This window comes from Palaemon carinicauda, chromosome 25 (genome assembly GCF_036898095.1).
Source record: "Palaemon carinicauda isolate YSFRI2023 chromosome 25, ASM3689809v2, whole genome shotgun sequence".
NCBI classification, from domain to species: domain Eukaryota; kingdom Metazoa; phylum Arthropoda; class Malacostraca; order Decapoda; family Palaemonidae; genus Palaemon; species Palaemon carinicauda.
In genome coordinates, this window is record NC_090749.1 from 15,556,616 (window position 1) to 15,582,043 (window position 25,428).

General features: G+C 39.1%; 1 protein-coding gene across 1 annotated transcript in view; it reads right to left on the bottom strand.

Annotated features, from left to right (window-relative positions):
* LOC137618885 (uncharacterized) overlaps window positions 1-3,021 on the bottom strand; it is a 3,224-nt gene extending 203 nt beyond the window's left edge. Inside the window, exon 1 of the mRNA XM_068349088.1 lies at window positions 2,296-3,021. Within this exon, the coding sequence (XP_068205189.1) occupies window positions 2,296-3,021 (726 nt within the window). The remainder of the gene's footprint in view (window positions 1-2,295) is intronic.
* Between the last annotated feature and the right edge of the window lie 22,407 nt (window positions 3,022-25,428).

Here is a 25,428-nt window from a genome sequence, read left to right on the forward strand (position 1 = left end):
GCTTTTGAAGGATAGAGAAAGGGATGCAGGTGGGGTTGTCCAACCCTTTACTCCCTAGGGTCCCTGCGGAGAGTTTTTAGTGGTAGATTAGTTGAGAAGTTAAAGAGGATGATGTGAATAGAGCCTTACAAATGAGGGGATGAGATGGTGCAATGAAACGATGAGGTCTTTACCTTGGTGGAGGTAGTGTTGAAAGCAACTGCGAGTGTGTGTCTGGAACTTAAACTTAATCAGGCTCTTTCCAATTTTTTTTTTTCTTCATCTACCACTATTTATGTAAATTATTACTAATTCTTCCTAAATGATATAAAAAATTCCATTCAAAGTTATCAAAAATAATTAAAAAAAACAAAAGCGTATCTTTAAACGGTCAAAAAACCCAAACTCTTTTAAAATACATCATTATGTTGATAAAATATCTTTTTATCTTACCCAAACTCGTCCGGAATTTGCCTAATATTAAACGTTCACTGAGATTGGAGGGAGCCTTTCTTGTTCCATCTGTAATCAATAGGTAAAGAAACTGAATGATAGAGTAGAAACGTGAAAACTTTATTCTCGTTGACTCTAATGGAGATTGATTAATGCAATTTTCCATAGATTTTGCAAAAATAGAAGAACTCGCAACACAGTTTTCTTTCGTTTCCTGTCTTGACTTTCGAGGGGGACTAAATGATATCTAATTCTATACCATCACTTTATCTTAGTCTATATGTTAATGAATGTTGCATTTTTTAATCCTTCTTATTCTATAATGACCTTTGGTCTTTTTCTAGTTAGGTTTGAGGGAAAACACGAAGATCTGGTCTTCTATTCTGTTGTAAGAGAGGAAAGATAGCGAGTTGTGGAAAACTATAGCAATAATAGATTATTTTCTTCATTATTCACATTGGCAATTTAGTTAAATTGAGAGAGAGAGAGAGAGAGAGAGAGAGAGAGAGAGAGAGAGAGAGAATTTTACTATAAAATATAGGCATTTAAAGCAAAGCAATGAAGGAAAAAAGACAATAGAAAGGAAACAAAGAAGTTAACTTGAGAATATTTTCCTTCGACCTATGATGGAAGGAAGACAAAGGAAACTCCACCTCGAATGACTGTGAGTCACTGATCAGACACAGTCACTCTCTACATATATAGTTCCCCTGACTGACATTAGCCCGGAAAGTCCCACCTCGGACAGTAAGCCACTCACTGATCAGGCACAACTCTCCTGCACGTATAGTTTTCCTGACATTTGCTCGTTTATAAGTGAGTCTTTTGGTACAGTGGCAGCGTCATATTGACTTAGATGGAAAGGCCAGCATTCGATTCTCCCAACAGACGAGGGAAATAAGTTTTGTTTCTGCTCTTATTAATAATAGCTTATCATTAGTTGGAAATTCGTAATTTACACAGCTAAGTATAATGAATTATAAAATTAATAATTTATTGTTTAATTATACCTGTTTTCTTTCTTACTATTTCGTTTGAGTTTAATCTTTACTTCTGCCAACCTTTCCAACCTTTGGTATTGCAATCTCCTGATTTTCCAGATAATCAAATCTTTGCTTAACATACAGATTGGTAACAGTAATTACAAAAAGCAAAATTATAACATCCAAGTTTGAACTTCTAAAGTTTCAATGACTAAACTCTTAGACTTAAAAGGAACATTCAATTATTTAGTTGCTGTTTTCACTAAAACTTCTTTCAAAATTGAGGTTATGCAAAACCAATGAAAACCGAACCATTGTGGAAGCGTTCACTATAAATCCTAAACTGATTGTTTGCCTAAACATTGAGTTCCTTACTCAGATATTATTCATATGTTGTGAGAAGAAGAAGAATAAGAAGAAGAAGAAGAAGAAGAAGAAGAAGATATAAGTTCAGTGCTGGGTCAAAAATGGACTGCATGCTCAGGTACACTGATATCAAGGTGTCGAAGATTTTCACATACTGCCCTAACTAGGTTATGGCCCCTTGGTCAGAGTTGAGGTCTTGGTGCATCTTCGTCAAGTGATGCTCTGAGGACAGCAGAGAAGTTTGGAGTAAATTGTGGAGTGTAAACATTTAACAGAAAACAAAGTTACATTTGCATAAATTCTCTCTATTAATGGAGGTAACATGGGTTCGGTCTGCATGTTGACTATCTGAGTGGAAGGAGTGCACCCTAGGATAAACCTCATTACTCTATTTTGGAACAGTTCTAGAGGTTGTAACACCTGTCTGGGTAATTGAATTAAAGTTGGAGATAAATAGACAACAACTGACCTTAGGAAGAGGAAATAGAGGTCTTAGCCATGGGGATAGATTTACCTGTGGCCCTGGTGGCAAGCCACTTGATGGGAGTGAACCGAGGCTCGAGTCGATCAAGAAGGTTTTGCACCATGGGGTGAATTCGTTGTCGCACAGATATAGCAGGGGTAATCCTGACTGGTGAACCTTGATATGTATACTGTGTGCAGTGAGGTATAATATTCCCACCCATAATGAACACTGGCAGGTCTCGGAGATTCTGCGCAGAGAAGACTCTGCTTTTTTATCTGGGGAGAGTATGAGGCCACAGGAGGTACAGGACCTGTAGAAGTCTTGAAGGACACGCTGAAGGTCTCGATGGGTAGTGGAGTGGATACAGACATCATCAGCATAGCAGGTTACAGTGGTTCCAGGGATAGCAGCGAGGAGAAACAGTACACGGTGCATAAGTATATTAAAAAGAAAAAGGCTCAATACACCGCCCTGAGGTGTGACATGCTCAAATTTTTCATAGGAGCTACATACACCCTTAAAGAAAACACGTGATTTTCTGTTACTGAGATAACTGTTTATCCACTTCAGAAGGTTTCCTCTGACACCAAATTCGACAAGCTGATCAAGAATTATATCTCTGTTGGCTATATCAAAAGCACTTTTGAGGTCTAGGAAGGCAACTACACTCTTGGAGGACAATCGGGAGTAGAGTTCAGCTAAACAGTGAAGAGTACTCCTCTGTGGAAGAAAGCCATACAAATGGGGAGAAAGTTTTTCTTGTAACTGGTACATTAGTCTGGTTAGTAATATACGCTCAAACACATTACTAAAACATGAGGTAAGGGAGATAGGCCGGTATTTATCAGTTCCATGCTTTGGTATAAAAAAAATTGTGCTAATGGTCCCGGCAGCAGGTACATATCCATGTTGGTAGCAAAGATTATACAATTGTAGAAGAGGATTTCCATTAACCTTCAGGAGGAGACAAAGCACTTGTTAAGTAAGGCAATCATCTTCAAGAGCAGAATTTTTATTTCCCATACCAGCACGTCACAGCTCATCCTCGGTGATCAGCTCTTTGTCCTCCTCGTATGATTCCAACAATGCAGCCATCAGACGAAGATTGCGTAAATTGCTCTGGGAAGAAAGTGCTTCTTGGATTTGTACAGGGAGATTACTGGACCGTGACTGGGTTGACCAATTAGTGATGAGATCCTCTGTGCATATGCTTGTGGACTGTGATGAAGTGCACATGTGGTTTTTTCTTGACAGTCCTTTAGATGAGAAGCCACATGGTCCAAACGCTAGTCTGGTGGTTAATTAGATCAGTGTATATATACCATGACTCAGTGTAGACACACTTCTGGAGAGCATCCCTCGCCTGCTGATATTAGAGTAGATGATTGGTGTCGGTTGTGTCTGAAAGGCAAGACCAGCATTGGCTGCAACTCTCTCTCTGCTTGCTTAATGAGTTCATCCAAGGTCCAAGCATGGGCAACAAGATGACTTTTAATGGGATGTCTGACAATATATAGTTGATAGAAGTCATGGGTAGCTTTCACCAAAGAATTATTTAGGTGTTTTGGAGAGTGTTTATCAAAGGTAGGTAGGACAGAGGAGATATATGAAACATATGTTGGGCAGTACTTGGGTGGGATGTTGATGCGGGTACAATGATAGTGGTCACTTGGATGAGTCTGTATTGCGTATTCTAAACATAAGGCAACATGGTCAGAAAAGAGCGAGGGAACAGAATGACAGGAGACATGTGATGCCACGAGCCCAGATGTAAGAATATGATCAAAAGTGCCCCCGTCCACCCCCCCCCCCATGGATGTGTGTAGCACCACCTGTATCCCATCTGGTTAAATGGTAACGATGGATGTAGTTGAGCAGAGGAACTCCACTGCGGTTGGGGATCGGAGAGACATCACCTAGATCTGGGTGTCTGGCATTGAAATCACCCATGTAGATCATGCCATGGTTTGTAGGTGTAGGAAGTGCTGAGAGGTTAATTAAGCCAGGAGCAGAGTAAAAATTGCATAATCGAATATGACCATCACCTATCTTAGCCTGAAAAAGTTGGAAGGTCATGATGAGCGAAGGAGTTGATGAGGGAGAGTAGAGTGGATGTAAGTAATAAGACCATTCCTGAAATGATGTACATATGAAACATAACCGGAGAGTGTTGGAGCTTCATCACCTGGCTTATCACTGCCAGGGAAGGCTTCTTGAATAAATATTACTTATGGGTGATGGCAATAAACATATGTCATGAGTGCAGTGAGTCTGGAGTATTGTATAATTTCAAGGGCATTCCATGAAAGGACATGTAGTTGCATGAGTCTAGCGAAGTTTACCCTTAACGCTGCGAGCGACAGGTCGAGCACGTACTGGAGAAGCAGCACTGTTAGATGGTGCACCAAGTGTAGGAGGCTGGGCTGGCAGGAGGCCACCAACCCTTTCAAGACAAGAGGCAACAGTGTTTAGCTTCTCAGTATGTGAGACAACAGAGGTCATGAGAACTTGTTGTGCCTTGACTAGTGTGTCGAGGTTACTTGTAGTGGTACCCTGCTGAATGATCAAGCTATCAAAGAGTGTCGTTAGTGCTGTACAGTGCGATTCCAAGACAGCAACAGCCTTACGAAGTTTTGAAATTTCAGCTGATTCAGGAGGGCATAACGAGGAGGTTGACACTGGTTGTGGTGGTGGAGTCAGTGGAAGTGACTGCGTGGAACATCCATGCGAAACATTAAGTCCTGCTTCACCACAACGAGGGCATTTCCAATGCACAGTCTCTGGAGTTGATGCTGATTCTGACAATGATGTGGAAGCATTAGTAACAGGTTTACGGTATGGACAGGTGCGTGTGGAATGGGCTGCAGCACACCAGGCACACTTAGGTAAGGCAGAGCAATATAGGGAGATATGGCCAGTACCCCAGCAGTTAAAACAGTTGGGCTGATCCTCCTTCATTCTGCGTAATTCACAAGGAAGTAGGCAAGGGAAGAAGGAAAACTCATAAACAGATGGTGGTGGTTCTAGTAGACTCCATGTGATGACAATGCGATTAATAGGGTTCCCATTTTGAAGAAATCTTTATGCACTGTATACACCAGGTAGTTCCTTAGCAAGGTTAGGGTCTGCTTCAATAGAGTAACGAGTAATGAGATATGTTAAATACTTACGGGGTCTTTCTATTGAGTCTTGAATATTCAGGCTTATGGACAGAAATTCACCACCTTTCACCCTGCCAATGATGTCCTCATGACTCCTTGCAATATATACAAATTTAGATATGATAGCAGACATCTTTACCTCTGCTAGCTCCTTATCAAGATTGAAGGTTCTGTTTACTTCAGTCAGCCATCGTAGAGGTTTCCTAAGAGGTACGGGTGACAAAAGATGGAGGAAAGGCGGGTGGCAGTTGCAACAAATGGAAAGGTTCGTTCATCTCTCTCTCTCTCTCTCTCTCTCTCTCTCTCTCTCTCTCTCTCTCTCTCTCTCTCTCTCTCTCTCTCTCTCTCTATATATATATATATATATATATATATATATATATATATATATATATATATATATATATATATATATGTGTGTGTGTGTGTGTGTGTTTCTTCGTTCATAAACACTAGCTTCTAATGACATAATTCTTGTCGTTATAGTTCAAAACGACCATTGGTTTACAACTCGGAAACAATACATACTTATTTGGTTCTTGTTTTTGCTTTTATCCTAGGTGATAAGGGCATTGCCTTATTGTTGGCCGAAACGGAGGGGGGGGGGGGATTCCAAGTAATAATTTGGTAATGAAACGATAACTCATGTTCTAATTGTACTCATATCAACCTACAATTATACGTATGCTTGCCATATAGGACCAACTGTTTCGAAATGTTTGTATGTGTGTATGAATAACTATGGAAGAAATGACTTTATACATGATTGTTCCAGCAAATATTGTATTTGCTTACATGTTCATATATGACCATGTCTACAAATCAATGCGTTTTACGAGTTTTGTTGTTACGCTTTATTTGTGTTCAATTGGTCCTTGAATATCAAAGCATTTTGGGATTTAATTCTTCGGAGGTTTAAAGGATTTTCAGAATAAAAGCGTCAGTCTCATTTCATTTTAATTAAAATTCTAATTGCCCAACTGTTTTGGGGGGATATTGGCTTAGGCAAACAGTCAGTAAATTAATGTCCTCTTTTAATAATAATCTATGACTCTAGGAAATGCTACAAAACTATAGGACTCATTCAGTGTTCCACAGCCATTGAGTAAGGATGTGGTAGTGACATGGCTATCTGTTTGTTTTCCTATGGAAAATAAACTCTTATACATAAATTTCGAAGACTTCTTATACGTTTTATTTTGTATAATCCTATGGTGGAAAAATAACAATGACATGTCTGAAAAAAAAAAAAAAAAAAAAAAAAAACAGAGGAAATAATCCTGACTTTCCTTCTAGGGACATCTGGACTCCAAATCAAATTTTTGGAAGGTCAATCCAGTTGGGGAGGGGAAATCTAATTGCAAACCTCTTTGCCAAGAAGAATTTCCCAGTAGACACAAATAGACTCCTATTTAGGTCTTAGCTTCGAAATAAATTCTGTTGTTGGGACTGGTTCTCTTTTTCAAAAGAGAGATATAGCAATAATAACGAGACACTTTCGTTGCCAAAAAGTTACTATTCTTGAAGCTGTGAATATTAACTCGGAAAGAGGGTACCATATGTGTGTGTGTATGTATAGGTTTGAGAGAGAGAGAGAGAGAGAGAGAGAGAGAGAGAGAGAGAGAGAGAGAGAGAGAGAGAGAGAGAGAACCAACAAATAAATAAAAATGTTCGTTGAAATTTGGGTTTCTTCTCAACACTTACATGATAAACATTCAGGGAGAGAGGGAGAGAGAGATCGGGGATCATATTTACTATGTGGTGTTTGATTACCGAGTGTCTTTTTCCATTACTTCGTTGAGGGGATGGGGTTGCGAGGCTCATACTGAAGACTGTTAGAAGGATTTGGATATTTTGTACGAGAGGCTTCCTGGGCGTTAATCAAAGGTGACCCTACATCGAGGCAACAATGAAAGTTTAGTATAAAACAAATTAAAAGTCAAAGAAAATGTATTTAACAAATGCTCCAATATATTTTCGAATTAGTCCCACTTTTTTTTACATCCATACAAATTGTTTTGTCCCATATAAATATATAGAATTTTTGTTGCCCTATTTCCCATGATTTAATAAATGAGTGAGAAGATTTTCTATAATTTTAAGCAATAAATTAAATTGTAGAAACTGACTACAGAGTATTTCTCCAAGGTTCTTCCCTAATTAGTTTTTTGCATAGAGTATATTATCAGGAAAGCTCAGACGATAAATAAAATAAATATCGGGGATTAAATTTCCGAAAAATTACATAAAACATAAAAGAATTATATTTTCTTACTCCAAATGGAGACACGAGTACCCTCCTTATCATTGATAACCAGAAAGAAAGAAAGAAATTAGTTTATTGGCATCATCACTATGAGTAGTTTCATTTCAAAACAGTTATCCACAAATAAAGATAAGAAATGTTACATGATTCCACTTTCCGTTAGTCTATGAAAACTTCCTTACACACTGCACAACTATGTGGCCTCAGAGGTAAAGTATGGGATCCATAAAGGCTTTTTCAGACTCTGATGACAGTTGTGTTATTGGAAACGTCTCTGCCTAGCGATCTGCTGGACTGGGATTTGAGACCTGCTTAAACTCAGTAGTTTCTTGAATTGTCTGCAAAGTCACCATCATTGTGAGCTAAAGATGGGTTTTTTGGGGGGATTCTATAGGTCTACCTGTTGAGTCATCAGTAGCCATTGCCTGGACCTCCCTGGTCCTAGCTTGAGTAGAAAGGGTCTAAATTTGGGCGCTAATCATATGTATATAAGGTCAGTCTCCAGGGCATTGTCCTACTCGCTAGGGGATTGTCACTGATCCTTGTCTTTGCCATTCATGAGCGGCCTTTAAACATTTAAGAAAGGATATGTATGTTTTCCCTCTCACTATAAACCTTCACGAGAGATAATTATGTCTTTTCCTTCGAGTATCAACTACATATCTTGATTAATGTGTCTTTAAATCTTCTGTCTTCGAATGATGGAGAGGAAATAACCAACGGTGTCAAATGAGCATCCTACCTTGTGATAACAAAAATCACATTAGAATTATTACAGTAAAATTAAAGGTTTCTTTTGAGTCGATCTTTCCTTATCCTTCTTATACTTTATCAACCGAATTACTCTTCCTGTTATGTAACTCAGGACAATAAATTCCTGTTCAAAAGGTTTTACACACAAACCTTCTCCTTTCTGTGTCTCCGTCTGTTCATTAAAACTTGAAGTGGAATGGAAGGGAGAGGAAAACTCAGAGTTCATTGAGTGGAGACACACTCATTAGTCAGACTGTTGGTAATTGTCTCGTCTCTGCATAAGGAGAAATCCATTTCAACAAAGCTTTGGAAAACCGAAACATACAATTACAAAGACAGACAGAAATACACACACACAAATACACATATAAAACAGCTACAATATCTCCTTGGCGTCCAAGAATTGAAGACAGAATTTCTGTCAGAATAATACTATGCCTGATACTATTAGAAATATAGATCCTGTCAGGCAAACGACCCCTTTATTTTGGAGATAGCGGTAAAAAAGAAGTTTTATCTATATATATATATATATATATATATATATATATATATATATATATATATATATATATATTATTTGTCATTACTATTATTATTATTATTATTATTATTATTATTATTACTTGCCAAGTTACAGCCCCAGTTGGAGAAGCAGGGTGCTATAAGCACAGGGGCCCAAACAGGGAAAATAGTCCAGTGAGGAGAGGAAACAAGGAAAAATAATACATATATATATATATATATATATATATATATATATATATATATATATATATATATATATATATATATATATATATATATATATATATATATATATATATATATATATATATATATATATGATAAATGTTGCACATATAGACGTGCTTTTCATATTCAACTAAGCCATACATATTTTTGATACATTAATGTCTGGATTCTCTTAACGACCTCGGGATCAAAGTCCCAGGTGAAATCACACAAAGACAAGAGCTTGTGTCCGACCAGGAATCGAACCCTGGTTGGCAAGCTTGTATAGACAGTGACTAAACCACGTGGCCGCAAAGGGCCTCAGTTAGATTTCACCTGTCGTCTCTATCTTGAACTTTTAAATCAATAGGCCTACTTCTCCATTCATTATCTCCTACTTCACACTTCATAGTCTTCAGCCATGTAGGTTTGGGTCTTCCAATTCTTCTAGTGCCTTGTGGAGACCAGTTGAAAGTCTGGTGAACTAATCTCTCTTGGGAGTGCGAAGAGCATGCCCAAACCATCTCCATCTACCCCTCACCATGATCTCATCCATATATGGCACTAGGGTAATCTCTCTTATAATTTTATTTCTAATCCTGTCCTGCCATTTGACTTCCAATATTCTTCTGAGGCTTTGTTTTCAAATCTACTAAATCTATTGGAAATTGTTTCATCGTCATACCATGACTCATATCCATACTGTAACACCGATCTCACTGAATTGGTATATAATCTAATTTTTTATATGTAATTTCAGGGCGATTTCATTTCTAAATTTTACTTAACCTAGCCATTGTCTGATTTGACTTTTCAATCTTTCACTGAACTTTAATTCTAAAGACCCAGTGTTGGATATATATATATATATATATATATATATATATATATATATATATATATATATATATATATATATATATATATATATATATATATATATATATAATGCATCTATTTCTACTCCACTGCAGGTCAAAGGCCTGACACGCCCTTATTCATGTCCGGGGTTTGGATGATAATGGATTGATTGATTGATTCAAAGTTTTCAGGCATCTTGACATGATAATGGAAATATCATCCCCAATAGAGATGGAGTGATAAAAATTGCAGATGATTTCTATGCCAAGCTATACAATAGTGATATCAGAAATAACTTTGTAAGGACACCGATCCCTTCGTCGTCCAGAAAATCGACAAACTACTTATTTATTTAAATTCTCTCTTCGCCACACTGTGGTTTCCTATGTATATATATTCCGCTCAACCAGAGCTAAATTTTGATATATGTATCGTTTCATAACATGTTTCTGTTAACCCATAATTCATATATTTGTAAGTGTAAGAAAACACATATATTTTGGCGGGCACTTCAATCTGACTTGGCGCCAACGTCATCCTACCTTTCCGTCCGCACCTTGTAATATACTTCCGTGCACATTCAAATAAAGTATCAGTTGATCTTGGTGACGCTTGTCTCACTGTCCTTTCAAATGGTGACCCCGGAGTTGAAAGTAGCATCAGCGGTTTTGGCATTGCCATTAACGGACTTATTACGGCCGTGCTACCTTCTACATACTCCGTTACCTTGGGCACGAGCCTGCCTTTGGTTCTCCCACACTTCGGTGAACGTAAGGCAGTAGGATGAGCTTAACCGACATATCAACTTCTCACCTCTTCGCCGACTCGTCGTCTGGCCACGATGCAGGAAGCAACACGGCCATCGCACCCAACGGCCTCGCCTCCACGCCCAAAGTAAAACTGCCGCCCTTTTCTCAACACAACACCGCTTCCTGGTTCCTGAGAGCGGACGTACTCTTCCGCGTCGCTAGACTCAGCGACTCCTGCGCCAAGGCTGACATCGTTCTCACCTCCATACCTGAAGGGGTATTCGACAAGATTTCCCCATGGCTCGACGCCCAGGCCGGCCAAGTTTCATACGACGACCTGAGAACGAAACTCATCGGTATCTACTCCCTCTCTGTCTCAGCAAGGGCACAGAAAGTACTGGACCTCGCCGGCAAGCCCATGGTTGACACCTCTCCTGTAGAGGCGTGGGATGAGCTAACCGGCCTGCTTATGCTCCCCGAAACAGACAGCAACGGCCGACGACGTGAGATTAGCTTATCCCGCGAAATCTTTCGTCGACGCCTACCACAGGACGTACGGGCCCAATTGACAGATGCCGACACGCTCCCGATGAACGAACTCCTGTCGAAGGCTCAGAAGCTCCACGAGGCCTCCAAAGCATCTCGCCTCGGAGCATCATCGTCAACGCCGCCTCCGTTCTCCTCCTTCAGCAGCTGCTCTTCCATAGACTCCTCGGCAATGGCCCTTGAGGATAACGAGATCAACATTCTATCAAGAAAGAAACCACTGCAACCGACGCGACCGAACCCTAGGCCTAACCCGGCATGGTGCTTCTACCACCAACAGTTCGGCAGTGACGCCAAGAAATGTAGAGCACCATGCAGTTTCCCTAGAAGATGACGCCAGAAGCATCCACCTGCCACCATCGCAGCCGCAGTTAACCAAAACAAGATTGGTTTCTGTATCCTCGATACCATTTCCAACCGTAGGCTCATGGTGGACACCGGCGCAATGCAGTCAACATTCCCTCCTTCGAAGTCCGACCTAGACCGTGGTCCCGACAAAAACGCTCCCTCACTCATCGCCGCCAACGGATCTCCCATATGGTGCTATGGGATCAAGACCCTCAAGATATCTATCATGGGCCGTTCGTATGCTTGGCCCTTCGCTATCGCCGACGTCAATCGCCCCCTCCTCGGTGCGGATTTCCTCGCCCACCATGGACTCCTCGTCGATGTCGCTAACAGACGTCTCATCGACACGGGAACCTGCCAGTCTCGCGCCCTAGAACACGGCCCTGCAACAATGTCCGTATCCGCCGTAACGACGATCCCCTATGCCGATCTCCTACGAGAGTTTCTCGAGGTTTTCAAGCCCGAGCTCCGACACTCGCCAGGTCCCCATCCAAGCTTGGTATCTACCCCCACATCACAACGACAGGACCTCCCACTCATGCCAAATTCCGCCGCCTCCCGCCTCAGAAACTGAAGGATGCCTTCGAGGATATGGAACGCATGGGTATCTGTAAGAAAGCATGGAGCCCCTGGGTATCACCCCTGCACATGGTTAAAAAGCCGGACGGGTCCTGGAGACCTTGCGGCGACTACAGGCGCCTCAACCTCATCACAACGCCCCATCATTACCAGCTCCCCAACATGCAGGACCTAACGAAAGCGTTGCACGGCGCAAAGTTTTTTACCAAGATGGACCTCCTCAAGTCTTATTTCCAAGTCCCCGTATTCCCGGAAGATATCCCGAAAACTGCCATTGTAACACCGTTCGGATCCTACACCTTCGCATACTCAACCTTCGGTCTACGCAACGCCGGGGCGACCTTCCAACGACTAATGGATAGCATTCTGGGTGACCTACCTTTCTGCGTCTGCTACGTCGACGACATCCTGATATTCTCGAAAACCAAGGAGGAACACCGGGGACACGTCCGCACCGTCCTAAGGCGCCTACAGGAGAACGGCCTAGTCGTACGCTTCGACAAATGCACGTTCGGTGCGGAGGGAGTGGATTTCCTTGGTCACCGCGAATCCTCGCGCGGGGTAAAACCCATGACAACCAAGGTCGACGCCCTCAGGAAGTTCCCAACGCCTACGACCATTCGCCAACTTCAGGAGTTCTTGGGAATGGTCAATTACTACAGGCGCTTCATCCCCAACATCGCACAAACCCTGTCACCCCTCGACGACGTCTTGAAAGGAAAGGCAAAAAAACTCGAGTGGGGTTTGCCCCAGCAACAGGCATTCGCTCGGACGAGAGATGCCCTTGCGAATGCCACCACCCTGGCTCATTTCGACGACAACGCCCCCCTACGACTAACGACCGACGCCAGCAACGTCGCCTGTGGGGCTGTGCTGGAGCAACTCGTCGATGGTTCTCCTCGACTGCTGGCATTCTTCAGCAAGAAATTGAAACCCGCCGAAACAAGATACAGCACCTTCGATAGGGATCTCCTCGCCGTCTACCTCTCCGTCCGCCACTTCAGGCACATCTTGGAGGGTACCCCCTTCACAATCGCGACGGACCATCAACCCCTCGTACACGCCTTCACGAAATCGACGGACGCATGGTCCTCCCGACAACAACGTCATCTCGCATCAATCGCCGAATTCGGGTGCACCATACGTTACGTCCCAGGAAAGAAAAACCCAGTCGCGGACGCCCTTTCAAGGATTGAAATTGACGCGATCCACCTGGGAATCGACTACGCCAAGCTCGCAACCGAACAACGCACCGACAGAGAAGCACAGGATCACCTGACGGGGCCATCCGCGCTCAAGATAAGTGCGATTCCCCTCGGACCAGCAGGAGTAACTATTCTTTGCGACACCAGCACGGGCCGCCCATGTCCCTGGGTACCAGCCTCCTGCCGAAGGAAAATATCCGATATCAGCCATGGACTTTCACACCCCTCAGGACGCACCACCGCTCGCCTTCTGTCTGAAAAGTTTGTCTGGCCAGGGATAAAAAAGGACGCCCGGGAATGGGCGAAGTCATGCATCAACTGCCAGTCAAGCAAGGTCAGCCGTCACACCGAATCGGGTGTAGGCGATTTTCCCCAGCCAAAAAGACGTTTCGGCCATAAACACATCGACGTCGTGGGACCATTGCCCCCTTCTGGATCCGCTCGCTACCTACTTACGATCATCGATCGCTCCACGAGGTGGTTGGAGGCATTGCCGATGACTGAAGCTACGACTCAAGCATGCGCCGAAGCCCTCCTGTCAAGCTGGGTGAGCAGGTTTGGCGTTCCTGACGACATCACGACTGACAGAGGCCCCGCTTTCCTCTCAGAAATATGGCTCGCTTTGGCGAACCTGATGAGGACGACGCTCCACAGCACCACAGCATACAACCCCGCGGCAAACAGCATGGTCGAAAGAACTCACCGTGCCCTCAAGGCGTCCCTGATGGCGAGCTGCACCGACGGGGACTGGATATCACGACTTCCTTGGGTACTCCTCGGCCTTCGCACCGCCCCTCGCGCAGACGGCGAACCTTCGCCCGCCGAAAAGGTTTACGGGGAAGCGCTCGCAGTTCCTGGCGAATTCTTTCCCTCATCATCCGACGACACGCAGCTGGATCACCTAAGGGACATCGCCAGGAAGTTCAGACCGTGTCTCAAAACTTACCAGGACAGAACCAAGCACTTCAAGCCAAAAAGCCTGGATGACTGCAGGTACGTTTTCGTCCGTGTCGACGCTCATCGACAACCACTGACTAGACCTTATCGAGGTCCCTACCAGGTAATTAAAAAGACAACGAAAGCCTTCCTTCTCGACGTCCATGGCCAAGAGGACTGGGTCTCAATAGACCGCGTGAAACCAGCGTTTCTCGAAGGAAGCGACACCGCCTCCGCTGGACCTGGCATATCCAGAGTTCCGCCTCAAAACAAGCCGCCCAACGAAAGAAAAATCATCAAATGACGACAAGAGGAAATGATCCTTACACCGACCGCCAGCGCGCCCCTCCGTTCAAAAACAAGAGGAACCCTCCGACGCCCAAAAAGATACGCCGCCCGATGTCTTGGGGGGGAGTACTTGTAAGGACACCGATCCCTTCGTCGTCCAGAAAATCGACAAACTACTTATTTATTTAAATTCTTTCTTCTCCACACTGTGGTTTCCTATGTATATATATTCCGCTCTACCAGAGCTACATTTTGATATATGCATCGTTTCATAACATGTTTCTGTTAACCCATAATTCATATATTTGTAAGTGGAAGAAAACACATATATTTTGGCGGCCACTTCAATTTGACTTGGCGCCAACGTCATCCTACCTTTCCGTCCGCACCTTGTAATATACTTCCGTGCACATTCGAATAAAGTATCAGTTGATCTTGGTGACGCTTGTCTCACTGTCCTTACAACTTCACCAATAGAAATAATGAAACACCTGGACCGGTACCAAACATAACATTAGGAGAAGTAAAGAAACCATTAAAAGGCATGAAAAGGGGCAAAGCTGCAGGAGAAGATGGCCTAACAATTGATCTAATAAGAGATGTAGAAGATTTCAAGGGGTAAAACTGGCTGAACTCTACACCAAATGCCTGCACGAATGCCAACCTAGTATTAGTGACCCAGAAAAATGAAAAATTAATATTTTTTTTTTTTTGCAGATTTTGATCTATAAACTTACAGTACGGAACAAGATATTTCAATTTTTATGATTCATAAAGCACCAAGATGAAAATAGCAGATAAAATCATTTAGATAAAATTATAGATGATTGATTTTAATCAAATGTGAAAAGTGACATTGTAAAGGTGTTTTCCTTAATGAATTAGTTAAAAGATAAATATTCTTGTTTCATATTTCACTAGACAAGATTTTAAAAATACATTCAAGATTTAATTCGTTCACAAGTGATTAAACAAATCACAGACATGTTTACATATTATCTATATTAACTTATAATTTTTCAGTATACTTTAATAAGAATTTATTTCATATAACAAAATTTTAAAGTTCAAATGATAGTTATATGTTATGTAATCATTCTAGCACAAGTTTTAAATTACTCTATTGAAATACGTTTATTTTTTATATACTTTATCAGTATATTGATATATTAAGCCTTTATTATACAATAAAATGTATAAAGTAACTATTTGATAAAATATCATACATAATACATACTTTACATTGCTTCTAATTTTGGGGGTAAATTAGATGGTTCTTACAATCATAAATTACACAAAGTAGTGAGCTGAGCATTAAGAGTATATAATGTGGAACGATAGTATATTTAACATCATTCATTTACCCAATATGCGAGAGATTTGAGCAATTACGTTTGCTATTTTTGTTTTACACACCCTTCAGTCAAGAGGGTATTCAATAATATTATTTTCAAGAATTTATATTGCGATTTCCTTTATCCCAAGTAACTTGATCAGCCTCTTTTTGAAATTGTGATTTCTATTTCTATACCTGTTTATGTAAATTTTTACTGTATCTTCCACGTGATATGAAGATTTTATTCCGAATTTATCAAAACTAATTATAAACACAAAAAATAATTCTTAAAACGTTAAATAGCCCAAATTTTCGAAAACATATCATTATGATAGAATATCTTTCAATCTGATCGAGCTCGTCAATAATTTGCGTAATATTAACCGTTCAATGAGATTGGAGGAAGCCTTTCCTGCTCCATCAGAATTTAATAAGTAAAGCAACTGAATGATAGAATACAAACGTGAAAACTTTATTTTCGTTTGACTATAATGATGATTAATTTATACAATTTTTATAGATTTTGCAGAAAATAGGAGAATTCGCAACACAGTTTTCTTTCGTTTCTGTCTTGGATTTCGAGGGGGACTAAATGAAACTAATTCTATATCATCCCTTTATCTAAGTTTATATTTTGATAAATGTTGCACTTTTAATGCTTCTTATTTAATAATGACCTTCGATCTATTTCTAATTATATTTAAGGGGAAACAGGAAGATCTGCTCTTCTATTCTGTTGCAAGTTTCTATGAAAACAGTTTTATTTACGAAAACTATCTCACAAAATTTTAATATTTGATTTAGAGAGAGAAAGAAAAGATAGCAAATTATGAAAAACTATTGTTATTATAGATTATTTTCTTCCTCATTTACAGTGGCAATTCCGTTAGAGAGAGAGAGAGAGAGAGAGAGAGAGAGAGAGAGAGAGAGAGAGAGAGAGAGAGAGAGAGAGAGAGAGAGAGAGTAAATGGATAGGAAAATTGTGGACAGCAAATGGTTCTGTTCGCTATTTTTGTTTTTCCATAAGTTCTGAATGATGCTTATATAAGTACCAACAGTATTCTTTTCTACGGGCCAACCAAGGGAAAGGCCCGTGCCAACAACAAGTGTTGGCTTTAATACCCCAAGAAGAAGAAGAAGTATTCTTTTAGCTCTAGGTAAAAGCAATTCTAAAGAAAATCCTATAGTCTGGAATGAAAAATTAAAACCATACAAAACAATTAAGTGGCATTCATTGGTTGTTACAGTCAACAATTCTAGGTAATCACACCTATGAATAGGTACAGAAATGTAAGTAATTACAAGCTTAAATTATTGAGGTAAGTGAATTACCGAGTTACTTAAACACAAATCAGTCAGTTTAAACATCCAATGTTGCATTACCGTTTGGAACAAAAAGCAACACATTGACCCCTTTTACTAATCATTGGTATTTTGCATAGCTAAAACGCACATACCATAGCTCAAGAACACCTTCAGGGTAGAACTTTCTGGCTAAAAATGCTTGGTTATAGATTTGCCTTTGTTCGTTAAAGGATGCCACAAATATTACGCCCAAATACACCTCTTTGTGTATCAAATTAAGGACTTAATCATTCTCCAAAATGGCCAGTGTGCGAGTTTTATGGACGACATGACCAAATGCTCAGTAGTAACCTCTGCCTCCCTGTACAAAACACAAAGGGTATCCTTATCATTCTTGTTTCTATAATTTTCTTTAAATTCTCGCACATTTAACCTTGTTTTCATAAATAGTACTGTCGCATTAGTGCCAAGTTCACCTATGCAGTCTCTTCTGCCATTACTATTCATAAACCTCAGTTGGGTAATTTCTGCCTTTCTTGCTTCTATTTTTCTTTTAATTTCATTTGCTACTTTACTTTTTGTTTCTTTTTAAATTTCTTGTTTATTTATACTTTCTTACTTCTTCAATTTTAATATAATATTCATCGCATTTTCTTTAATACTTTTTCCCAACATTTCCCATATGGTTCTCTTATTTGATCTTCCACTACTTTCTTAACTAGCCATTTGTCATCTGATGTTATGAAATAACATCACATTCTTCATACTGTATTCTATTTTCAACTGGCCGTATTCCTATTTCTGCTATTAGCCCCCAGTATGGTGTAGTAGAAACCTGTTTAAACATTCCTTTCATAATTTTGTACTGTTTACTCTCTAGTTCTTTCATTTCTTTTTCTTTTATTACACCCCATGTCTAAATATTCCCAAACATTGTAGGTATTACTACTGTATCATAGATCTTTATTCTCACTAACAATGCCAAATCTCCTACTCTGTTACTGTCTCCATACTTCCTAACTTCCTGTACCATGTAGCCTATTCTATTATTGCTTCCCTTTTGCTTATGATGAGACTTTGGTTTCCTTTATCCTAGTGCTATTCTTCTGATTATTTATATTCCTTAACTGTTTTATCCTTCGGGGTTTCTTAAAACCTCGTCCTTTTAGTTCAATGGTTGATTTGTTTGTGGTGGAAATTGGGAGAAACAAAAATCCATAAAAGGACTCACTCATATCTTATACATGCAAAACAATACATCTCTCTGAAGTGCAAAGAATGTACAGATATAATTGTGTACGTTTGGTGGTACATATCTGTTTAAGCTTAATTCTAAAAGCTTTTTGTTGTCTTATAAATAGGAAGAATGAGTCTACAAAATGAAGAGAAATTAGTTGAGGGAAAACTTAATCAGGATTAATGGATGTGATGGCCATTGAATTTTGCTTCATCACAACGATGTTGTCAACACATTTTATATCGTCTGGTCTTTGAGAAATGATAACAAGTGAAGCAGATGTCTGCGTTGACATTAACAATGCTATGATGTTATGAAACCCAAGAGACGATATACCATGTCCCATATTCGTTGTTAAAGTTTCCTTAACAACTAAGTAACGAAGCCAGATTTGGTTTACAGTGAATGTTGTTATGTATTATTGTAATGATGTACTGTATTACCTCAAATGTTACGTGTATTGAGCGCAACATTGCATCATATTGCATTGATAAAACATGTTTAGGATTGTACATAACTGAAATAATGTATTTTGATATTAGGGTTCAAGCATTTATTGATTACCTCAGAGATAGGATTTGATTCTTTCTACTTTTGTACTGCAGTAGGATTTAAGTCTTTTGAGACCGATGCTCTTATGTATGTTATGAGTTTTTGGTTTTAAAGATTGTTTACGAGATACTTGACGGTCAGTTGGGAGTTGTTTGTTGGAAGCCCAGAGCCAAGAGCAATGTAGCCTCATATCATACATTAAAGGGTTATGTATACACCTTCGTTTGATTCAACATTTCAACAATAAGAAATTGACATCACAGATGGGATACCCCTGGATAATTACTAATAATTATTCACTCATTTACAAGTGAGTAATATGCTGAAATCAACAGATGATCAATCAACATAAATTATAAAATTGGCGATGACCTGATGACGAATACACTAGAGATCATAGAGCAGCAGAAGAAAAATTTATTGCAAGAAAACCAGAAGAAAAAGGCCAATGAGTATTTCTTATGCAGCCGACCAGAAGAATTTCATCAAACACTAGCAAACAAAACAAGAAAACAAAGTGAATTCTAAAGTTGGGTAGTATACAAAAAAAAAAGGTAGGAAGTTACAAGGTGACTTTAGAACAGTAGCCTAACCTATTCAAGGTATCAAGGTAAGCAGTCAAAATGCCTCTTGACATTGAACATCCTGAACGATTTAGCATCACAGCTGAACCCAATTCTGTGGCAACAAGATGGTAACAGTGGTGTGAGGAATTTAGGATTTATTTAGAAGCATTTGGGAATATGATGGATGCCCAAAAGAAGGCATTATTACTTCATACAGCAGGTAGAGAAGTTCGGGAAGTGTTTAAGTCATTGCAGCCTACAGATAACACAAGTGAAGCTGCAACCACATATTTTGCTCCTCAGGTCAATAATTTTTTTTGAAAGGTATCAATTTACAGCACAGGCATATCAGAAAGAGAATGATAGTTTAGATGCATTTGTGACTAGACTAAAGAATTTAGCTGTTTCACGTGAATTTCTAGAATTAGGAAATGTTACCATAGATTAAGTTATTGCACATATCACATCACAAGAGCTGAGAAATAAATTATTGCAAGACAAAGTCATTTATAATAGGCAGAGCTTTATAAACTTCAAATAGGCAAAGTAACATAATAGGTAGTTCTACAATTAATAGAATGGAATATTCTAAAATTAGTACAATAGGTTCCAAATGGAAAAACAATGAGAATCAGAGAAGGAATGTATCAAAGCCTAGTCATAGAAAAGTGCCTAACACAAATGTTCATAAATATCAGAATCAGGTCTATACACAGAAACAACAGGAAAAACCCAAGTGTTATAGGTGTGGTAAAACTGATCATCTTGCATACGAAGCAAAGAAATACCCAGCTACTGGACAAACATGCCAAAATTTTAGAAATAAGGGTCATTTTGCAACTGCTTGTAGACTTCCTAAACAGTACGCAAAGAAAATAAATGCTACAGTTGATATTATTGGTCAGGAGAATAATGCAGAAAATGTTCATGACAATCAGGATAAGTCAGAAAGTTATACTGCGTTTCGCATAAATTCTGTCAATAAATATTCAAAGAAACATATCATGGTAGAAGTAATCATAAATGGTAAACCGATTCTGATACAAGTTGACACAGCAGCCGATGTATCAATTATGTCTGAGAAAACAGCTAAAAGCATTCCTAGTTTGTTACTAGAAGGTACAAATAGAGTTTTGAAAGGTTATAATGGTTTTTATATTCAGGTAATAGGTGATTCGAACATATAAGTATAGTACAAAGAACAGAAATTAGAGAGAAGGCCATTAACAGTAGTAAAAGGTAAAGGACAAACTTTGCTAGGTTTGGATTGACTACTTACTTACTTACTTACTTATTTCCACTCCCAGGTAGGCTTTCCGCCTGTGAGTGGAATCAGTTGTTTTCTCCACTCAATTCTGTTTTCAAAATTTCCATCTCTTCTCAGTTGTACAATTATTGGCATGTTGTTCTTTGTCAGAATCTCTTCAATTCCATCCCTCCAGCGTTTACGTGGTCTACCTCTTGATTGGCTACAGTATTTGAAATTAGATTGGCCTAGTATTTTCAAGGTTACAGGTAGACAAGATGAACACAAAAAGGAAATATCTGTGGATAACATCATATCAGATTTTCAAGACGTATTTGAAGATAAAGTAGGTACAATAAAGAATGCAAAGGCAATTTTAGTTTTGAAACCTGACAGTGCTCCTAGATTTTGTGCTCCCAGAACAGTACCGTAGGCATTGAAAAGTGCAGTTGAAACAGAAATCAGGAGATTAGAAAAATAAGGTTCTATGGGAAAAGGTTACATATTCAGATTGGGCTACTCCATTGGTACCTATTGTGAAGGAAAATGGTCGGGTTAGGTTATGTGGAGATTACAAAGTAACGTTGAATCCACAACTGAAAGTAGCTCAACATCCATTACCAAATCCGAAAGACATGTTTGCAACTATGTCAGGATGCAAGGTTTTTTTTAAGTTAGATTTAAAACAAGCATTTTAACAGCTTCCCATGGATGAAAGTTCACAAGAATTATGTACAGTAAATACATCCTTAGGTTTGTTTAGGGCAAAGAGATTACCTTATGGAGTTGCAAGTAGTCCAGCTATATGGCAACAAACTATGGGTATGATTTTTTCAGGAATGCAAGGAGTATTCATTTTTAGAGATGATATTTTCATTACTGGTAAAGACACAAGAGAACATAAAGAATGATTGCGAACAGTTCTATAGAAGTTGAAAGAACATAATAATAGAGTAAATAAGAGCAAATGTATTTTTGAAGTTGATTCAGTGGAATACTTAGGTTTTGTAATAAATGGCAAAGGTATTCACAAAACTAAAGAGAAGATTAAAGCTGTATAACTAACAAAAGTACCAGAAAGTGTTGAGGAATTATAATTATTTTTAGGTTTAGTACCATTTTATGGGATTTGTATTCAGAATTTGTCTACAATTGCACATTCATTGTGTAATTTCTTGAATAAGGGTGTAAAATGGAAGTGAACAAAAGAGTGTCAGGAATCTTTTGAAAGAATCAAACAGGAAATAACATCACCCACATTCCTAGTACATTATCAAATGGATATATCATTTAAATTAGTATGTGATACATCAAACTTAGGTTTAGGTGCAGTATTATCTCATGTAATTGCAGATGGAACAAAAAACCAATTGCATTCACTTCTAGAGTATTGAACAAGGCAGAAAGGAATTACTCTCATATAGAAAAAGAAGGTTTAGCATATGTGTATGGAGTTAAGAAATTGCATAGGTATCTTTGTAGTAGGAAGAAGTTCGCACTTGTTACAGATCATAAACCCTTATTAGCAATATTGGGTCCAAAAGCAAGTTTACCTATTTTGGTAGCTGCAAGACTACAACGTTGGGCAATTACGTTAGCCGCGTACCACTATGATATAGAATACCGTCCAACATCAAAGATGGGTAATGCAGATGCTTTATATATATATTACCAGTAGAAAAAGTTCCAGAAGAGTATGATGACAGTATTCTGTTAATTTCTGTATATGATGTACCCATTATAACAAAAGATATAGCACACAGTACCGAGAGAGACCCAGTACTTTGCAAGGTTTTAGAGAGTTTAATGACAGGTAGGGACTTATGTGGAAAAGAGGAAAATTATAAACCTTATAATAGCCAAGGACTTTTAGGGTTTTGAGTGGAAATAATTAGATAAAAGCTGAAACTTTGCAGATCGCTTTGATCGCTTCGAGATATTAGTATGGTCCACCAGGACTTCTCTGCCATGGGGGCAGGAAGCTAGTTCTTCACGGAATCTCTAGTAGGACGTGTTTCATACCTCTATTCGAAGCCCTTGGCACTTGCATAAAAAGGGGGAAAATTTCCACGATACATTAATTCTCTGGTACACTTCCATCAGGACGTCATGGCTTGCGCCCAAAAAACGGATTTTGAGCGAAGCGAAAAATCTATTTTTGGGTGAGACAGCCATGACGTCCTGATGGACCCTCCCGTCTATTCTAGTCCAGCCTTTCAGGCTCCGCCCTGACCTGCTGTATCATGGATATTAGCAAGAAGCTGGCATCAGGATGAGGACGGACGTGGCGTCATTTAGCAATGGCGCCTGTTTGTTTATGTCTCGAGTACTAAAAGCAGCCACGGATGAGTGTAACTGTGGAACGGCTCCCCAGTTAATCTCTACCTTTCCATATCGAAGTGTTAACTCTATATGGGGTGCAGATAGCTATATGGCGTGGTCATTTATGCGTCCCCTGTTGATATACGATATCCTAGAGGGAAACCTTTAGGGTACTCGCACCAGAAGTTAGAATTCTGTGATAACCTTTAGTTTAATTCTCTGGGAAATATCCACTGTAGTTAAATATACTCTAGGAAGCTACTGAAGGAACCTTTCATCAGGACGTCATGGCTTGAGCCCAAAAATATATATATATATATATATATATATATATATATATATATATATATATATATATATATATATATATATATATATATATATATATATATATATATATATATATATATGTATATATCAAACCGTGTTGTGTGTATATACCAGGAATCTATATCTTGTGCACAATCATATCCATTTTGATGTATCTATATCTTTACCAATGTAAAAAATATTCTTACTCAGTTACTAATGAACAATAATATCAATTATAATATATCTGTATCTTTAACAAAAGTAACAACTATTCTTTAAAAATTTACCAATTTGTGCAAACATGTTTTTTTTTTTCCTTTTGTGGTACCTCATAATCATTTACTAGCATTATGCCATATATAGCATACATGGATCTGTATTTTCCATGTATTTTTCTTTGTTTATGACTATGTCTGTTAGGTAGGTGTTATTTTTTTTACATATACTTTTTTTGCATATTATTCCTTAATCACTTGTTTATGGCTATGACTAAATGCACATTCAGTCAAACTCCTAGGAAACGTATTTTAACGTAACTTTCAATGTTCAATGCTTGAATGGTAGCTGTCCACGCTAATGTAATGTATACATTAATAAACCCATGACCCAAGGGGTCATTGACGAATTAGGAGTGTAACAACAAGTCATAACAGGGTGGGAAACTAGACCCTGCTAAGCAATGCTGGGAAAGCATTGCATGAATAAACATTTATGTATGTCTTTTAAACAAGTCACAGCGCCTCCCGTGGGAAGCAGTTGACCTATTGAGCCCTACCGGAATCACCTGACTTCCGGCCCTAAGGCTACGTGATCATTTCACTTTGTAATTATATAAAACGCTGAGAGAGCTAGTGTTATGTTATCGACGCGAGCCTATTGTAAATCTATTCTATTCATATTTTCATACGGAATGGTCATCCGACCAAACCATCCATACTCTAGTGATGGAGCTATCAATAAATTGTTTAAAGTTAACCTAAAACTTTGACTTATTCTAAGAAGACACGTACAAGTCTAATATTTCTATATCACATTGAGGAGACATGAGGATGGAACCACAATGTGTACGTACAACATTCGTACACTAACATATGTCATAGGTTGGCCAGAAAACCATCCACCCATCGAGATACTACCACTAGATAGTTATTGAGCCCTTTGACTGGCCAGAGAGTAGCCTTATACATTGGATCCCTCTATCTGTTTACAACTAATTTTATTCCTTTGCCTACTCATAGGGACCGATTCTTCTCTATCATCATTCATCTGACAACACCGAGATTACCAAACTATTCTTCTTCTTTGAAGGGGTTAACTACTGCATTGCAATTGTTCAGTAGCTAACTTCCTCTTGGTAAGGGTAGAAGAAACTCTTTAGCTATGGTAAGCAGTTCTTCTAGGAGAACGACACTCCAAAATCAAATCATTGTTCTCTAGTCTTGGGTAGTGTCATAGCCCCTGTACCATAGCCTTCCACTGTCTTGTATTAGAGCTCTCTTGTTTGAGAGTACACTCAGGTACGCTGTTCTATCTTATTTCTCTTCCTCTCTTTTTTTTTTATATTTTTTGAAGTTTTTATAGTTAATATATGAAAGATCTAATTTAGCATAGTTACTGTTCTTAGAATATTTTATTTCCATTGTATATTACTTCTCTTGCTGTTTAATTGTATCCTACTTTCCTTTCCTCACTGGGCTTTTTTCCTTATTGGAGTTGTACCAACCATGTGTCACATGATAGTAAATAGTAACGGCATTTCATTTTGTGTATATATTATGCTCGTATCTTCCCTCTTCCCTCGCTTTAAAAAGAACCTGAAATAACATGCATGTATCTCCCACCATTAACTGTTAGCTGATGCGGTGTCAGTTGAACAGG